The sequence below is a fragment of the Panulirus ornatus genome, chromosome 63, assembly GCF_036320965.1.
Source record: "Panulirus ornatus isolate Po-2019 chromosome 63, ASM3632096v1, whole genome shotgun sequence".
Classification (NCBI taxonomy): Eukaryota; Metazoa; Arthropoda; class Malacostraca; order Decapoda; family Palinuridae; genus Panulirus; species Panulirus ornatus.
Window position 1 is genome coordinate 26,304,156 of NC_092286.1, and position 13,408 is coordinate 26,317,563.

The 13,408-nt window shown below is 37.7% G+C and overlaps 1 protein-coding gene across 7 annotated transcripts in view; it reads right to left on the reverse strand.

Annotated features, from left to right (window-relative positions):
- Window positions 1–13,408, reverse strand: part of LOC139745940 (uncharacterized) — a 226,610-nt gene that overhangs the window by 75,271 nt on the left and 137,931 nt on the right. For 5 of the 7 annotated variants that reach the window (XM_071656637.1, XM_071656634.1, XM_071656635.1 and 2 more), the window contains 4 exons: window positions 9,320–9,405; window positions 8,416–9,205; window positions 8,150–8,271; window positions 624–671 (listed from right to left, as the gene is read on the reverse strand). In XM_071656637.1, coding sequence (XP_071512738.1) covers window positions 624–671; window positions 8,150–8,271; window positions 8,416–9,205; window positions 9,320–9,405 — 1,046 coding nt within the window. The remainder of the gene's footprint in view (window positions 1–623; window positions 672–8,149; window positions 8,272–8,415; window positions 9,206–9,319; window positions 9,406–13,408) is intronic. The other 2 variants (XM_071656638.1, XM_071656636.1) reach the window with 1 other exon arrangement.

Consider the following 13,408-nt stretch of genomic DNA (forward strand, 5'->3'; position numbering starts at 1 on the left):
TAATAAGAGGTCAAAACAAGAAATTAAGAAACTTTTCAGAAAAAATATAAAAATGTACTTTTATAGCATACAAGCTGCAGATAAATAGAGCAAGCTGTGATAAAATTCTGAATGCAGACTGTATAAAAGTTACAGGATTTCATGAAGGTGAAGAAATTTCAAAAGATGGGGCCCTGCAAAAGCAGAACTTTCTTCCCTAACTATATGATTAGGTAATCACACATATAGAGGAGGGCTGTCAAAACAGAAGAGCAAACGTTTAAGGAGCTACATGACATGTTCCAAAGTGTATTCACAATGGATGGTAAAATACCCACATCAGTAACAAGGTAGGATCAGGGAAGGGCAATGAAAATAAAAATAATTGTTGAAAAGATATGAATATCTTGTTGAAAGACAATACAGTGGAGAACCAAATAATAAAAAAGGAAGCTATCCCACAAGAGGAACAGGATATCAAGATATGATAAAAACTGCACTGACAGTGATGAAAGAGATTTACAATGAGAGTAACAGAACTGTAAATTTTTGAAACAACAAACTTGATCATCAGTTTTGAGGGGTAACACATGCAGTAAGGAAACACAGACACACATGCTGGATCTTACTGTAACTAAACTCACCTGCTACACACTACTTTATATTCTTCAAAGCCTCCGAGCTGTGTAAAGCTGCATGTTGAAAATAAATCAAATGTTTGAAAAATGGTACTGATGGGTAAGTAACTTCAAAGGTCCATGTACTTTTTCAGAGCAAAGAATATACATTGCACATATAATCTCAATCAACTTACTCATTAGAGAATAAATCACACAAAAAGTACACTGAACAAATCAACACATAAATATCCTTCTGATTCAGACCAAAGTATTAGGGCATACTGTTATGAAAGTCAATACATTTATGTAATGATTAAAGAATATCTGATGCTGGATTTGAACTTTAAATGTCAAGTTGTACCCATAAATAAGTCACTATATCAACAAAGCTACCTCTGCATTTTAGAAAGAATTCTACTACTGTATTTCCTACATGTCACAGATGGCAACTAAGAGGGGCAGGAGCAGGAAGGATAGAACACTCCCAAGCCCTACTTGTATTTCAGTTTCTAAAAGATGGAACAGAAGAAGGAGCCAAGCCAAGAGTTCTGATCTTGTTTGAAGACTTAGGCTAGAATGTCTAAATGTGTGTGGATGTAATCAAGATAAAAAAAAAAGAAGGGATAGGTAATAAGTTTGAGGAAAGACACCTGGATGCTATGGCTCTGAGTGAAACAAAGCTTAAGGGTAAAGTGGAAAAATGGTTTGGGATTGTCAAAGAGTCCTACAGAAAAAGTTGGGATGGTGTGAGGACAAGAGCTAAGGAAGCAGCGGCAGTTGTAGAAATAAGTTAAAGAGTGTAGGGGAGTGAGCTCCAGACTGATGTGGGTAAACATAAAAGTACATTGCAAGAGATGGGTGATCAGTAGTGCTTATGCACCTGGCCATAAGAAGGAGAAAAATGAGTGGCAAGAGTTCTGGGAGCACCTGAGTGAGTGTGTCAATAGTTTTGATGGAAGAGACTAAGTATGAGTGATAGGTGATTTAAATGTGAGTGAATAATGTGGCAGCTGAGGGTATAACTGGGGGACATGGGTTTTCAATGAGGTAAACAGGAATGGAGAACAGCTTGTGGGGTTGTGTGCTGAAAAAGGACTAGTGATGTAAGAAAGAGGGTAAGAAGGTATCATCAGATTACATGCTACTCAATAAGCATGCATAAGAGATTCTTGGATGTGAATGTGTTGAGGAGGGCAGCCGGTGAGATATATCATCACTACTTGGTGGAGGCAAGGGTGGAAACTTTTATGGATTTTTGGAGAAGAGGAAATGATGTGAGAAGAGCATGGTGAAAGTAAGTGAGCACGGATAAGAGATGTGTGTGAAGAAATACCAGGCGAGATTGGGCATAAAACAGCAAAAGATGAGAGCAAAGGAAGCAAGGGAAAAGGGTGAGGGATGGGAGATATCTTGGGAAGCAGTGCTGTTACATGCAAGAAAAGTGTGTGAAATTTGGAATAGAGGTGTGAGAGCATGGATAATGAGTGATGGGGTGACAAAGTAGAAATGCTAGTGAAAGAGAAAAGGGAGGTGTATGGGTGGTACTTACAAGAGTTCAAACGATCGGTAAATGTACAAAAAACAAACAAACAAAAAAACAGGAAGTCAAAAAGAAGGTGCAGGGGTGGTAGAGCAATTAGCGTTCCTGATCATGATGCATTCACAGGCAACCCAAGGTTGAGCGCTTAGGTTCAAAGGAGGTTGGAAGGAAGTTAATGGTAGGAGAAAAACAAGGTTAATATTGAGAAAAATAAATGAAAATATCAGTGAAGGAACAAAAGGGGGCTGGTGGTAATTGGTAGTTATGAGATGAGGACATGGAATAAGAACTTTGAAGGACTACAGAATGTGTTTGATGATAAAATGACAAATGTAGGGTGTTTGGGTTGGGGAGGTATGTTAGGTGACGAAGTCATGGAAAGTAGTTTGGTGAAAAAAAGAAAAGGTGGAGAAGGCCTTGCATAAGATGAAATGTGGCATGGAGGCTGGAGTAAAAAGTACTGCAGATGAATTTCTTAACAAAGGGGGTGACAGTGTTGTTCATTAGTTAGGATTTTCAAAGTATGTATGGATCATAATGAGGTGCCAAAAGATGGGTGAAATGCATATATAGTGCCAATGAATAAAAGAAATTTGGACAAAGGTAAGCATTCGAACTACAAAGGTGTAAGTCTCTTAAGTGTACCTGATAAGTTGTATGGGAAAGTGGTGATTGAGAGAAAGAAGGCACATACAAAGCATTAGACAAGGGAGGAACAATGTGGCCTCAGAAGTGGTAGAGGATATGTGGATCAGACATTCATTTTAAAGAAAGTGTGTGAGAAATACTTAGAGAAATAGAAGGATTTATATGTGGCATTCCTGGATATAAGGAAAACATATGAAAAGGTTGACAGAGATGCCTTGTAGCAGATCTTATACATATATGGTGCAGGAGGAAAGCTAACAGAAAAAGTGAGAAGTTTTATCAAGATTGTAGGGCTTGTGTATGAGCAGGAAGAAAGGAGAGAGAGTGGTTCTAGGAAAAGGCTGGTTTGTGGCAGGGGTGTGTGATGTCACCAAAGCTGTTTAACTTTATGGATATGTTTATGGGGGAGGTCTTGCAGAGAAGTGAGTATGCAGTTTGTAGGGGGTGAGGAGGCCTGGTAAGTGAGTCAGCTATAGTTAGCTGATGATACAGCACTGGTGGAAGATTCAAGTGAGAAACTGCAGAAGCTGGTGACTGAGTTTGGGATAGTGGGTGAAGGGAAGAAGATGAGAGAAAATGTAAAATAAAACAGTGCAGAGCAACAGGTTAGCTTAACTGTGAGTTTGAATTAATAAAATTTTGAGAAAAAGAAGTATTTTAGATACTTGGGAGTGGACATGGCAGTGAAAGGAACTATGGAAGTGGTAGTGAGTCATAGGGTGTATGAGGAGATAAAGGTTCTGGAAGCATTGAGGAATTAAAGTCAATGAGATTCACCTCAGCCCATTTTTAAATTACATCTTTTTTTTTTCTTCTTCCTATCTGATCAGTTTCTGATCCAATTATTTTGCTCACACTGGTACCATCAGCAAAACCCCTTACAATGTTTTTCTTTACTTCACTGTTGAAGTAAGATATCATTATTTTAGAGAGTTCTGAGGCTAACACTCTTCATTGTGGTACTCCACATTGGAGATATCCCTCCTCAGACATGGTTCCATCTGCAATCACTTTGAACTATCTGTCAGTTAGAAACTCTTTAATCCAACTTCCTATCTTACCCTTACTGTTTTGGTTAAAGTTACTTTCTCAAGCAAATATATATACATATGTATGTCTTTTTATTACTTTTTAAAAACTTTTATTACAGGTGAAGTTAAGCTAACTGGTCTGTATTGTTTAGATACTAGTTTTGATCCTTCTCTGTGCATCAGTGCTACAAATGCCAATTTGTGAACATCTGGGATTTTGCCCTCACTGAGACTCTGTCTTAATAATAACATCATTGGCTTTGCTAATGCTTTTCTTTCTTTCCTATTTTTTTTTTTTTTTTTTGGGGGGGGGGGGATATGGTTGGATTCCATATGGTCCTAGAGCTGAATTTTCTCTGAGCTGATCAGTCCCTTTAATTATATTATCTGATATTTCATCATTTAGGTTAAACAGTTCATCTTCAAAATTCATCCTTACATTTTGAGCTGAAAACTCATTTATAGTTTTCAATTAACATCCAGCATATTTCCTTGGAATCATTTTTGTATCTATCTCCTACCTTTACTGGTTCCATCTCTTTCTTCCTGTTATTTGCTTTGTTCAATTATGTAGGTAGTGATTAACAGGGAGGTATATTACTTGTACTATCCGCCTGGGTATTGGAAGGGTTTGTGACTGCTGCATAATAAGCTAGCACTTCAGTGGTTGTCAAGTTGCACTCCTCTGACTCAGGTAACAGTCTTCTCTTTCTAGGTCACCCACAATATAGACTGCTGGCATTTTTTCCCACAAACATAAATCTCTCCTTGTCTCACATAAAAACTTACAACACTTAAGCTATGCAACTCATTCTTTGTAAATCAAAATTTTTCCTGCAGAGTGCAATGTGCTAGCCCTACCTTTTGACAAAACTGAAAGAACAATAGTCAGAAGTAGTAGTAGATAGAAGCATTAGGTAGAAGCAGTAGGTATGAATATTAGGTAAGAGCATTAGGTAGAGGCAGCAGGCTGGAACTTTAGGTAGACACATTAGGTAAAAGCATTTGATAAGAACTTAGGTAGAAGCCTCTGAAAACACTGCGCTAGAGTTGCCCTTTGCCAGTGGCCTAGTAAAGGTGAAGCACAAAGGCTAAAAAGTGGTGATGGAGTTTAGTTACGGAGACTCTTTTGTTGAGGCCAACCCCTTGAGGGAGTTCATGAAAGGATCAGGTGTCAGAGATATAGACAAAAAGATAAATCATGTATGCAATAACTTGGATTCGTTTTACATGGTCTATATCACTTTTTTAATTCCTTTTTTGTTCTCATACATGGCATTTCAGTATTTCTACATCTGTATTCTTAATTTTTTTCTATGGCATTTCAGTATTTCTACATTTGTATTCTTTATTTTCTTATCTAATTCTCTTGTTCTTGTTTTTTCATTGTTGTCCTCTTTTTTTATTCTACACCTTTCTTCTATTCAACTACAGTCTTCTCTCCCTATGTATTTTCCATTATGTACTTGTTTTCCTTTTCTTTCCTCCATGTTCAATGATTATTTTGACCTAAACTATCACAGTATATACACTTTTGTGTTTTGTCACCATGTCATTGTCTCTGAAGACCTCATTCCATTTTATACTTTAATCTTCTCTATGATCTTTTTCCAGTCTGATTTGAAGTGGTGAAACTTTGTATCACTCACACACTGTCATATACTACTGCTGCTGTATCATGTTCATAATCATGCAATTCCATTTTATGTATTGTACTCATTTCAATGATATAATGATCTTGAGAGACCTGAATCATTTATCTCAATATCTGAAAACAGTGCCATGTCATTTTTACAAATAAGATCTATTGTGTTGCTCTTTCTCTCTTATTGGTCTGAGGTTTACCTGTACAAGGCTGAATATATCACATAAATTAATTGGTCTTTGGAGCTGTTCTCTTTTATCTGTTGATCCATTATTCTTCCTTTTGTCACTGTATCTGCAACCATGATATACTCCTCTTTCCAGCCATTCAATAAAATGGAAGTTAAAGGCACCAGTCCAAATTCTCATCGCGCGAGTATTCTCCAATCCCTTCAAAATGTCCTCAACTTTTGTTAAAATTATTCTAAAATCACTTAAACTTTTTGGTTGTCTGAATGACACTAAATCTATCTAATTTATGGCTGAGATCATCATTATAATTAGTTCACATCTATTTTAACTTATATTTGTTATCAGTTTTCCTTCCAACCGATTATGGACATATATTGCTAAATCCCCTTGTTTAAATTTGGTTCAGTCTGCTCTGAACATTTCATATTGTTCAAAGCTTGCTTGATCTATCACCTTTTCATTAGGCCAAGTTTCTCACATATTGATTAGATTATTATGTTAACCAATGTGGATTCACTGATGTAGTTAACTTTCATTCTAGAGTTCTCACTTAAGAGACTTTGTTTATGAATATCATCTTCCCCTGATTCTCAATTTCTTTATTTGTCTTCATCTGATTTGTAGTAAATGAGTCTTCCCTCTTAGCTTTTTAATTTTTCATGTATAAGTGCTTTCTTTCCATTTTTGAATAAGTTTTTATCCCACTCATGCTGTGTGATTTTCATACACTTTTATTTCCATTCTGCTGAAACTTTATCTAGTTCTCTTAATTCCAAAAATGAATTCCATGGGTCAGGTGAGTTTCTATGTTTATCATAAACTGGGTAGTCTTTGCTACAGTTCTCATTCGATTGTTTTCTCCCATATTGATAAATCATATATGTTTCATGCAATTTGTTTCACAAGCTTAAGGAGCCATAACTGGTTTCTCTATGACTACAGGTTTAAAAGACAGATAATCTAAAAGGATGGTTAAATTTTCTGCAGTGAGTCTCTTCTCTTTTGCTTTTATAAGACCAGACTGCCTGGCACATGTTCAACAAATGAAGCTAAGGGCTGATGACTGGAATCTGCAAATAAATGATGCTAAATCTGTGTGAAAAGGACATCAGCTATTCATAACCTTAATACAGAGGACTAAGACTACAGATATGAACAATTCCTGTTATAACAGATACCTTGCTCTACAAAAAGAATTAGCAAAGTCAATCTCTAGTTTTCCCTTCATCTTCTAGTTGAGATCATTCCAAATAATACAAATGAAACAGAACCTTGCTACTTGCATACCAAATTAAATCTAAAACTGTTACATCCAAGTCCATATGTGGAAGGCTGACCTGCATCAGACAAAAGATAAATTTATAAATGGTAAACAGCCAAAGAATCATTCATTATTAGGCACTAAAAATCATGTCACCATTCTTGTAAATAGAGCATGATGTAGCCAAAATCCCACACTCAACAGTAAATTAAATAGAAGTCTTGAATGCACATTAACACATTACAAAACTCGGGTTGGACATATTTTCAACCATAATATCTAAGAATGCACAGTCCATACAACCAAAGCAATAAAAATGACAGTCCTCAAAGATTGAATTACCTTGATAGTTATAACAGTCTAAGGAAATGTTCCATCCAAAAAACTTAGGTCTTCCTACATCCACATTCATAAGACCATAGATTAATGAAAATCATTCTACTTGATGTAAAGTACCTTGTTAGAAAATACATGGGTGCTGCCTATGGCCAAAGAGCTAATGACTACCAATGGTTACCAACATTCTAGTAAAGTTGTTTTATTGTCCTAAACTGCTGTCTTTTTCTGTCAATTTTAGACAAGTTTGTATATCTCAACATAAAGACTTAAACAACATAACACTTAGAGAGGGTTAGTAATTAGGCAATAAGAATGTAAGAATGTGCTTGTTTAGTTGCACTCCTCTGACCCAGGTAGCTGTCTTTTCTTTCTGCCCTGCCCAAACATGGACTACTGACATTCTGTCCACAAACATACAATCTCTCCTTGTCATATATAACACCTGACAACACTTAACTCACAAGCCCATCCTTCAGAACTCTATATTTTCCTGTGGTAAGCACTATGCACTAGTCCTACCGTTTGGCAAAATGGTAAGAGCAGTAGATAAGAGTAATAACTATGAGCATTTTGGCAGGAGCATTAGGTGGAAGTAGAGGTAGTAGGTATGAACAGTAGGTAGAAGTAATCAGTAGGAACATTAGGTAGGAGCCTCTTCAAACACTGCACTAGAGTTGCCCTTTGCCAGTGGCTTCTTAAAGGTGAGGTACTTAAGGCTAAGAAGTGGCACTGGAGTTCATTAGCTATAGAGACTCTACTGCCATGGCCAACCCCTTGAAGGAGTTCCAGTTGGAACAGGCATCAGAGATACAGACAGACAGATAGAGGAATGTGAACATTTACTGTGCATAAAGAATCAAATATATGATATCCACAACAAAACCTCTTCACATACCTATCATGAGCACTTCGATGGAAGACTTCATCCAGTGGAGCTTCATGCGAAGCTGCAGTTTCATCTTCAGCATACTGATGAAGGCAGTCATTATCCCACTCTAATGATGGCATCATGTCATCCTATGAATATGTTTATGTAAATGAGAGGCAGAGCAAATCAATCAATAAAATACATAGCAATTATTCCATCATCAAAGTTACCATTTACAAGATCAAATATTCAAAATGAATTGAAAATTTTCAAAACAGATATAAATCTTTAACCTGTAATGAAGCATGTGATGACTCAGCATCTTCAGATGGTATTTCTGGTAGCTGGGAGAGAGGAAGAGGGGCATGTGCATTTGACCAGCCATGTTTGGGGGAATCCCATTCATAGGAGCCTTCTGGTTCTGAGCCTAAGACTCCATGAAGGAGTGGTTCTGAGCCTGAGACTCCATGAAGGGGTGGTTCTGAGCCTGACACTCCATGAAGGGGTAGATGTGATATATCAGCTCCACATCCTTCTACACATTCTGACTCTGATGATGTATTAGGCTTTGGAGCTAAGAGACCTTTGAAACTTGCCCGTGACCTACGGGCATTCACAATTTCCATCGCTGAATTGGGACGTGAATCGCCAGATGTTATGGAGTAGTCTGAGAAGGTAGTTCTGAAAGTATAGGGGTTGGGTTTAGAATTGAACTTTGTGACTTCTTCATCCATTTCCAACACAGACGACTTGAGGTCATCAAGCTCATGCTCAATGTTGTCCAGGCAAGAGAATGTCTTCAATGCCAAATCTTCTTGGACAGAAACATCTAAAGACATCTCGGAGCACTCAGAAGGTGCAAGATCAGATAAATTAGAACAAACAGAGTCTTCTCGCTTGAAGAGAAATCTCTTGGACCCTTGAGGTGACGTGACAAGTTCTGGTAAATTGGAAGCAAGAGAATTATCTTGAGAAACTGACCCCCTGTGACCTCTATGCCGCATTTTTTCCTTGAGGTCACTAAGTGAAGCACTAGAGATGTTTGAACTCTGGTGATGTTCCTCTTCTCCTTCAGGCTGAACCCTAGTACAGATAAAAACAATGATGAGAATCATTTTTATAGATCTCTGTGAATTTTTCAAAATTAAAAGTATATATCAAAAGAAAAAAAGTGGCTAAACTGTATTTCCTACAAACCTGTTGTCAGCAAGCCAACAGCTTTCATCATCATGTCCCACAGACTGGCGTGGAATCACTTGCAAATGACGTTTTCTCCTCCCAACCTTAAAAATGAAAATTCCTATCATACACCTGATAATCTACATGGATCTAAATCATATTTTCATTGAAATGCAAGAAAAATTATTTTCAAAGGGAAGCACAAGAGATATCTAATTAACCACATAATCTAATGATATGTTCAAAAGATAATAAGTGACAGTATTCAGGTGCAATTTTCCAATCTTCTATAAATGAGTCAGGGTTCTATTTAAAATGAAAACTGTCATTCATCTTTAAAAGGTGGTTACACCACTGGTTTATAAACCTTTGAATTTAATGTTGACAAGAGAAATGATACCACTAACATTCTCAGTGTTGTTTCTACATTTTTGTGATCATAAATGTGATCCATGATAGAGATGATTACATGAATAATAATCATTCACATGGTCCTTGTATTGTCTGACCAGGAGAGGGTTTCAGTGTAAGAGTAAAATAATGCAGGAACACTCGGAAATCCAATCAGCTCAGTAATAAACATCTATATCTCATACAGCAATTTATATCAACAATCCTCAAATGGTAGTTTTCAGTGACTGCAGTGAAATGTCTTTACTTTAGAAAGGTTGGGACCAAGAAGTTGCAGGACCAACATTTTTTCTGAAGTTTACATATTGAACATTTCCAGCATTCTGAATGTTTAGCAAACTTTAAAGTCCAGAAAAGCAAGCTAATTTTATTGATAAAATAGAGACAACTAATCCAAAGTACTCTTATATTTTGCTTGAAAATGGTAATGAATGTATCATCTAACTCTTTCACTTATCACACCAAGCACATTCTAACAGAGCATACGTTTAAACTTTACTATAGTGCTGTATTTTCAAAATTGATTAAAGTTGTAATAAAACATGTTCCTAATAATTCACCTTTATCTATATTAAAAAACATATATGTTTAGGAAAAGCAAATGGATTTGTATGTAGCATTTATGGATCTGGAGAAGGCATATGATAGAGTTAATAGAGATACTCTGTGGAAGGTATTAAGAATATATGGTGTGGGAGGAAAGTTGTTAGAAGCAGTGAAAAGTTTTTATCGAGGATGTAAGGCATGTGTATGTGTAGGAAGAGAGGAAAGTGATTGGTTCTCAGTGAATGTAGGTTTGCGGCAGGGGTGTGTGATGTCTCCATGGTTGTTTAATTTGTTTATGGATGGGGTTGTTAGGGAGGTAAATGCAAGAGTTTTGGAAAGAGGGGCAAGTATGAAGTCTGTTGGGGATGAGAGAGCTTGGGAAGTGAGTCAGTTGTTGTTCGCTGATGACACAGCGCTGGTGGCTGATTCATGTGTGAAACTGCAGAAGCTGGTGACTGAGTTTGGTAAAGTGTGTGGAAGAAGAAAGTTAAGAGTAAATGTGAATACGAGCAAGGTTATTAGGTACAGTAGGGTTGAGGGTCAAGTCAACTGGGAGGTGAGTTTGAATGGAGAAAAACTGGAGGAAGTGAAGTGTTTTAGATATCTGGGAGTGGATCTGGCAGCAGATGGAACCATGGAAGCGGAAGTGGATCATAGGGTGGGGGAGGGGGCGAAAATTCAGGGGCCTTGAAGAATGTGTGGAAGTCGAGAACATTATCTCGGAAAGCAAAAATGGGTATGTTTGAAGGAATAGTGGTTCAAACAATGTTGTATGGTTGCGAGGCGTGGGCTATGGATAGAGTTGTGCGCAGGAGGATGGATGTGCTGGAAATGAGATGTTTGAGGACAATGTGTGGTGTGAGGTGGTTTGATCGAGTGAGTAACGTAAGGGTAAGAGAGATGTGTGGAAATAAAAAGAGCGTGGTTGAGAGAGCAGAAGAGGGTGTTTTGAAGTGGTTTGGGCACATGGAGAGGATGAGTGAGGAAAGATTGACCAAGAGGATATATGTGTCAGAGGTGGAGGGAACAAGGAGAAGAGGGAGACCAAATTGGAGGTGGAAAGATGGAGTGAAAAAGATTTTGTGTGATCGGGGCCTGAACATGCAGGAGGGTGAAAGGAGGGCAAGGAATAGAGTGAATTGGAGCGATGTGGTATACCGGGGCTGACGTACTGTCAGTGGATTGAATCAAGGCATGTGAAGCGTCTGGGGTAAACCATGTAAAGCTGTGTAGGTATGTATATTTGCGTGTGTGGACGTATGTATATACATGTGTATGGGGGGGGTTGGGCCATTTCTTTCGTCTGTTTCCTTGCGCTACCTCGCAAACGCGGGAGACAGCGACAAAGTATAAAAAAAAAAAAAAAAAATATGTTTAGGAACACCAGAGAAAAATGCCTCAGGAAAGAAGTTACTATATGCAATAAAAAGATATAAAGAAATACAAAAATGTATTAAGACAAAACTCAAGGTGAACCACGAAACTCTTAATTAAAGTGAATACACTAATATTGTAGCTGGTTGGAGTATACAGATGGCAGATATGGGAATAACTGTTTGGAAGTCAGTGGCCTGAGGCAATGAGGAGTATAGCACAGTGTCTGAATACTGTGAGTGTATGTTAACTTTCCTCTCTGTCGTAATATCGTACAGCACTGATTTCCTGTAGAGAATGATTCTGTGCAATAAATTAATAGCTGGATAAATTCATTCCTTGATCAAAGTCACTCACAGTACAGAATATCAATATCTTCTCCTAGTTCTTTAAGTCACAGATGTATATGTACTACAGATGTTATATCTATTACTTATCTATTTATCTTGTTTTGTCGCTGTCTCCCGCGTTAGCAAGGTAGTGCAAGGAAACAGACGAAAGAATGGCCCAACCCATCCACATACAAATGTATATACATACACGTCCACACACGCAAATGTACATACCTATACATCTCAACGTATACATATATATACACACACAGACATATACACATATACACGTGCATAATTCTGGCTGCCTTTATTCATTCCCATTTTTATTTTTCTATTACACTTTACAGTAAATTACATGAAAAGTAACCCAGAATGGTATGTATATGTTAACACACATTACAGTTAGGAGTCACTCAGTACAGTGGATGACCAAGGAGTACCTAAACAACCACAGCATCTGACAGCAGTGTTAATTTTCTGAACCACAAATATTTTGCCAAACTAGGTCAGTTTTTCCCACAACCTTGTGAGTTTTCAAACTATAGAATGCCAGACTGAAGATAATTCACACAAAAATTTGTTTTCATACTTGACTGTCATTACCTGCACTAACAAAGTAGCATCAGGATAAAAAGAAGGCTGCATTTGGTCACATCCAGTCTCTACCTGTCATTCGCAGTGCACCGAAAATACAGCCCGCTACCCACTTCATTTCACTGACAAAAATCCTGTATATCACATTGTTCAGATTCACTCTATCCCAAGCAAATTCTTTAACCCATCTGTAAGTTTTGGCCCCATTCACTCCATCACTAATTTAGTTTCCCCTTTCTCTTTGTCCTCCTCACAGACCTTTCCATGGTTTCTCCCTACTACGTCACATGCCCTGATTCAGCACATTGACCCCTATAAACCACATTATTTCAATTCACTCTATCCAATGCACACCCTTCACCCTCTTGCATGCTCAGGCCCCAATCACTCAAAATCTTTTTCTCTCCATCCTTCCATCTACAATTTGTTCTCCCCTTTCTCTTTGTCCTCTCCACCTCTGACACATAAATCCTCTTTGCCATTTTCTCCTCACTCATTCACTCCATAGGTACAAACAATTTCAACACACCCTCTTCAGCTTTCTAAATCACACTCTTTTATTGCCACACTTCTTTTCTACACTTTTATTACTTAGTCGATCAAACCACCTCACACCATATAGTCCTCAAACATTTCATTTCCAACACATCCACCCTCCTCTGCACATCCTCATCTGTAGCCCATTCTCACATCCATACAACATTGTTGGTACTACTATACTTTCAAATATTCCCATTTTTGCCCTACCAGGTAAATACCTCTCTCTCTATGCATTCTTCAATGCTCCCAGTCCCTCACCCATCATATGACTCACTTCTGCTCTCATGATTGCATTTGCTGCCATGTC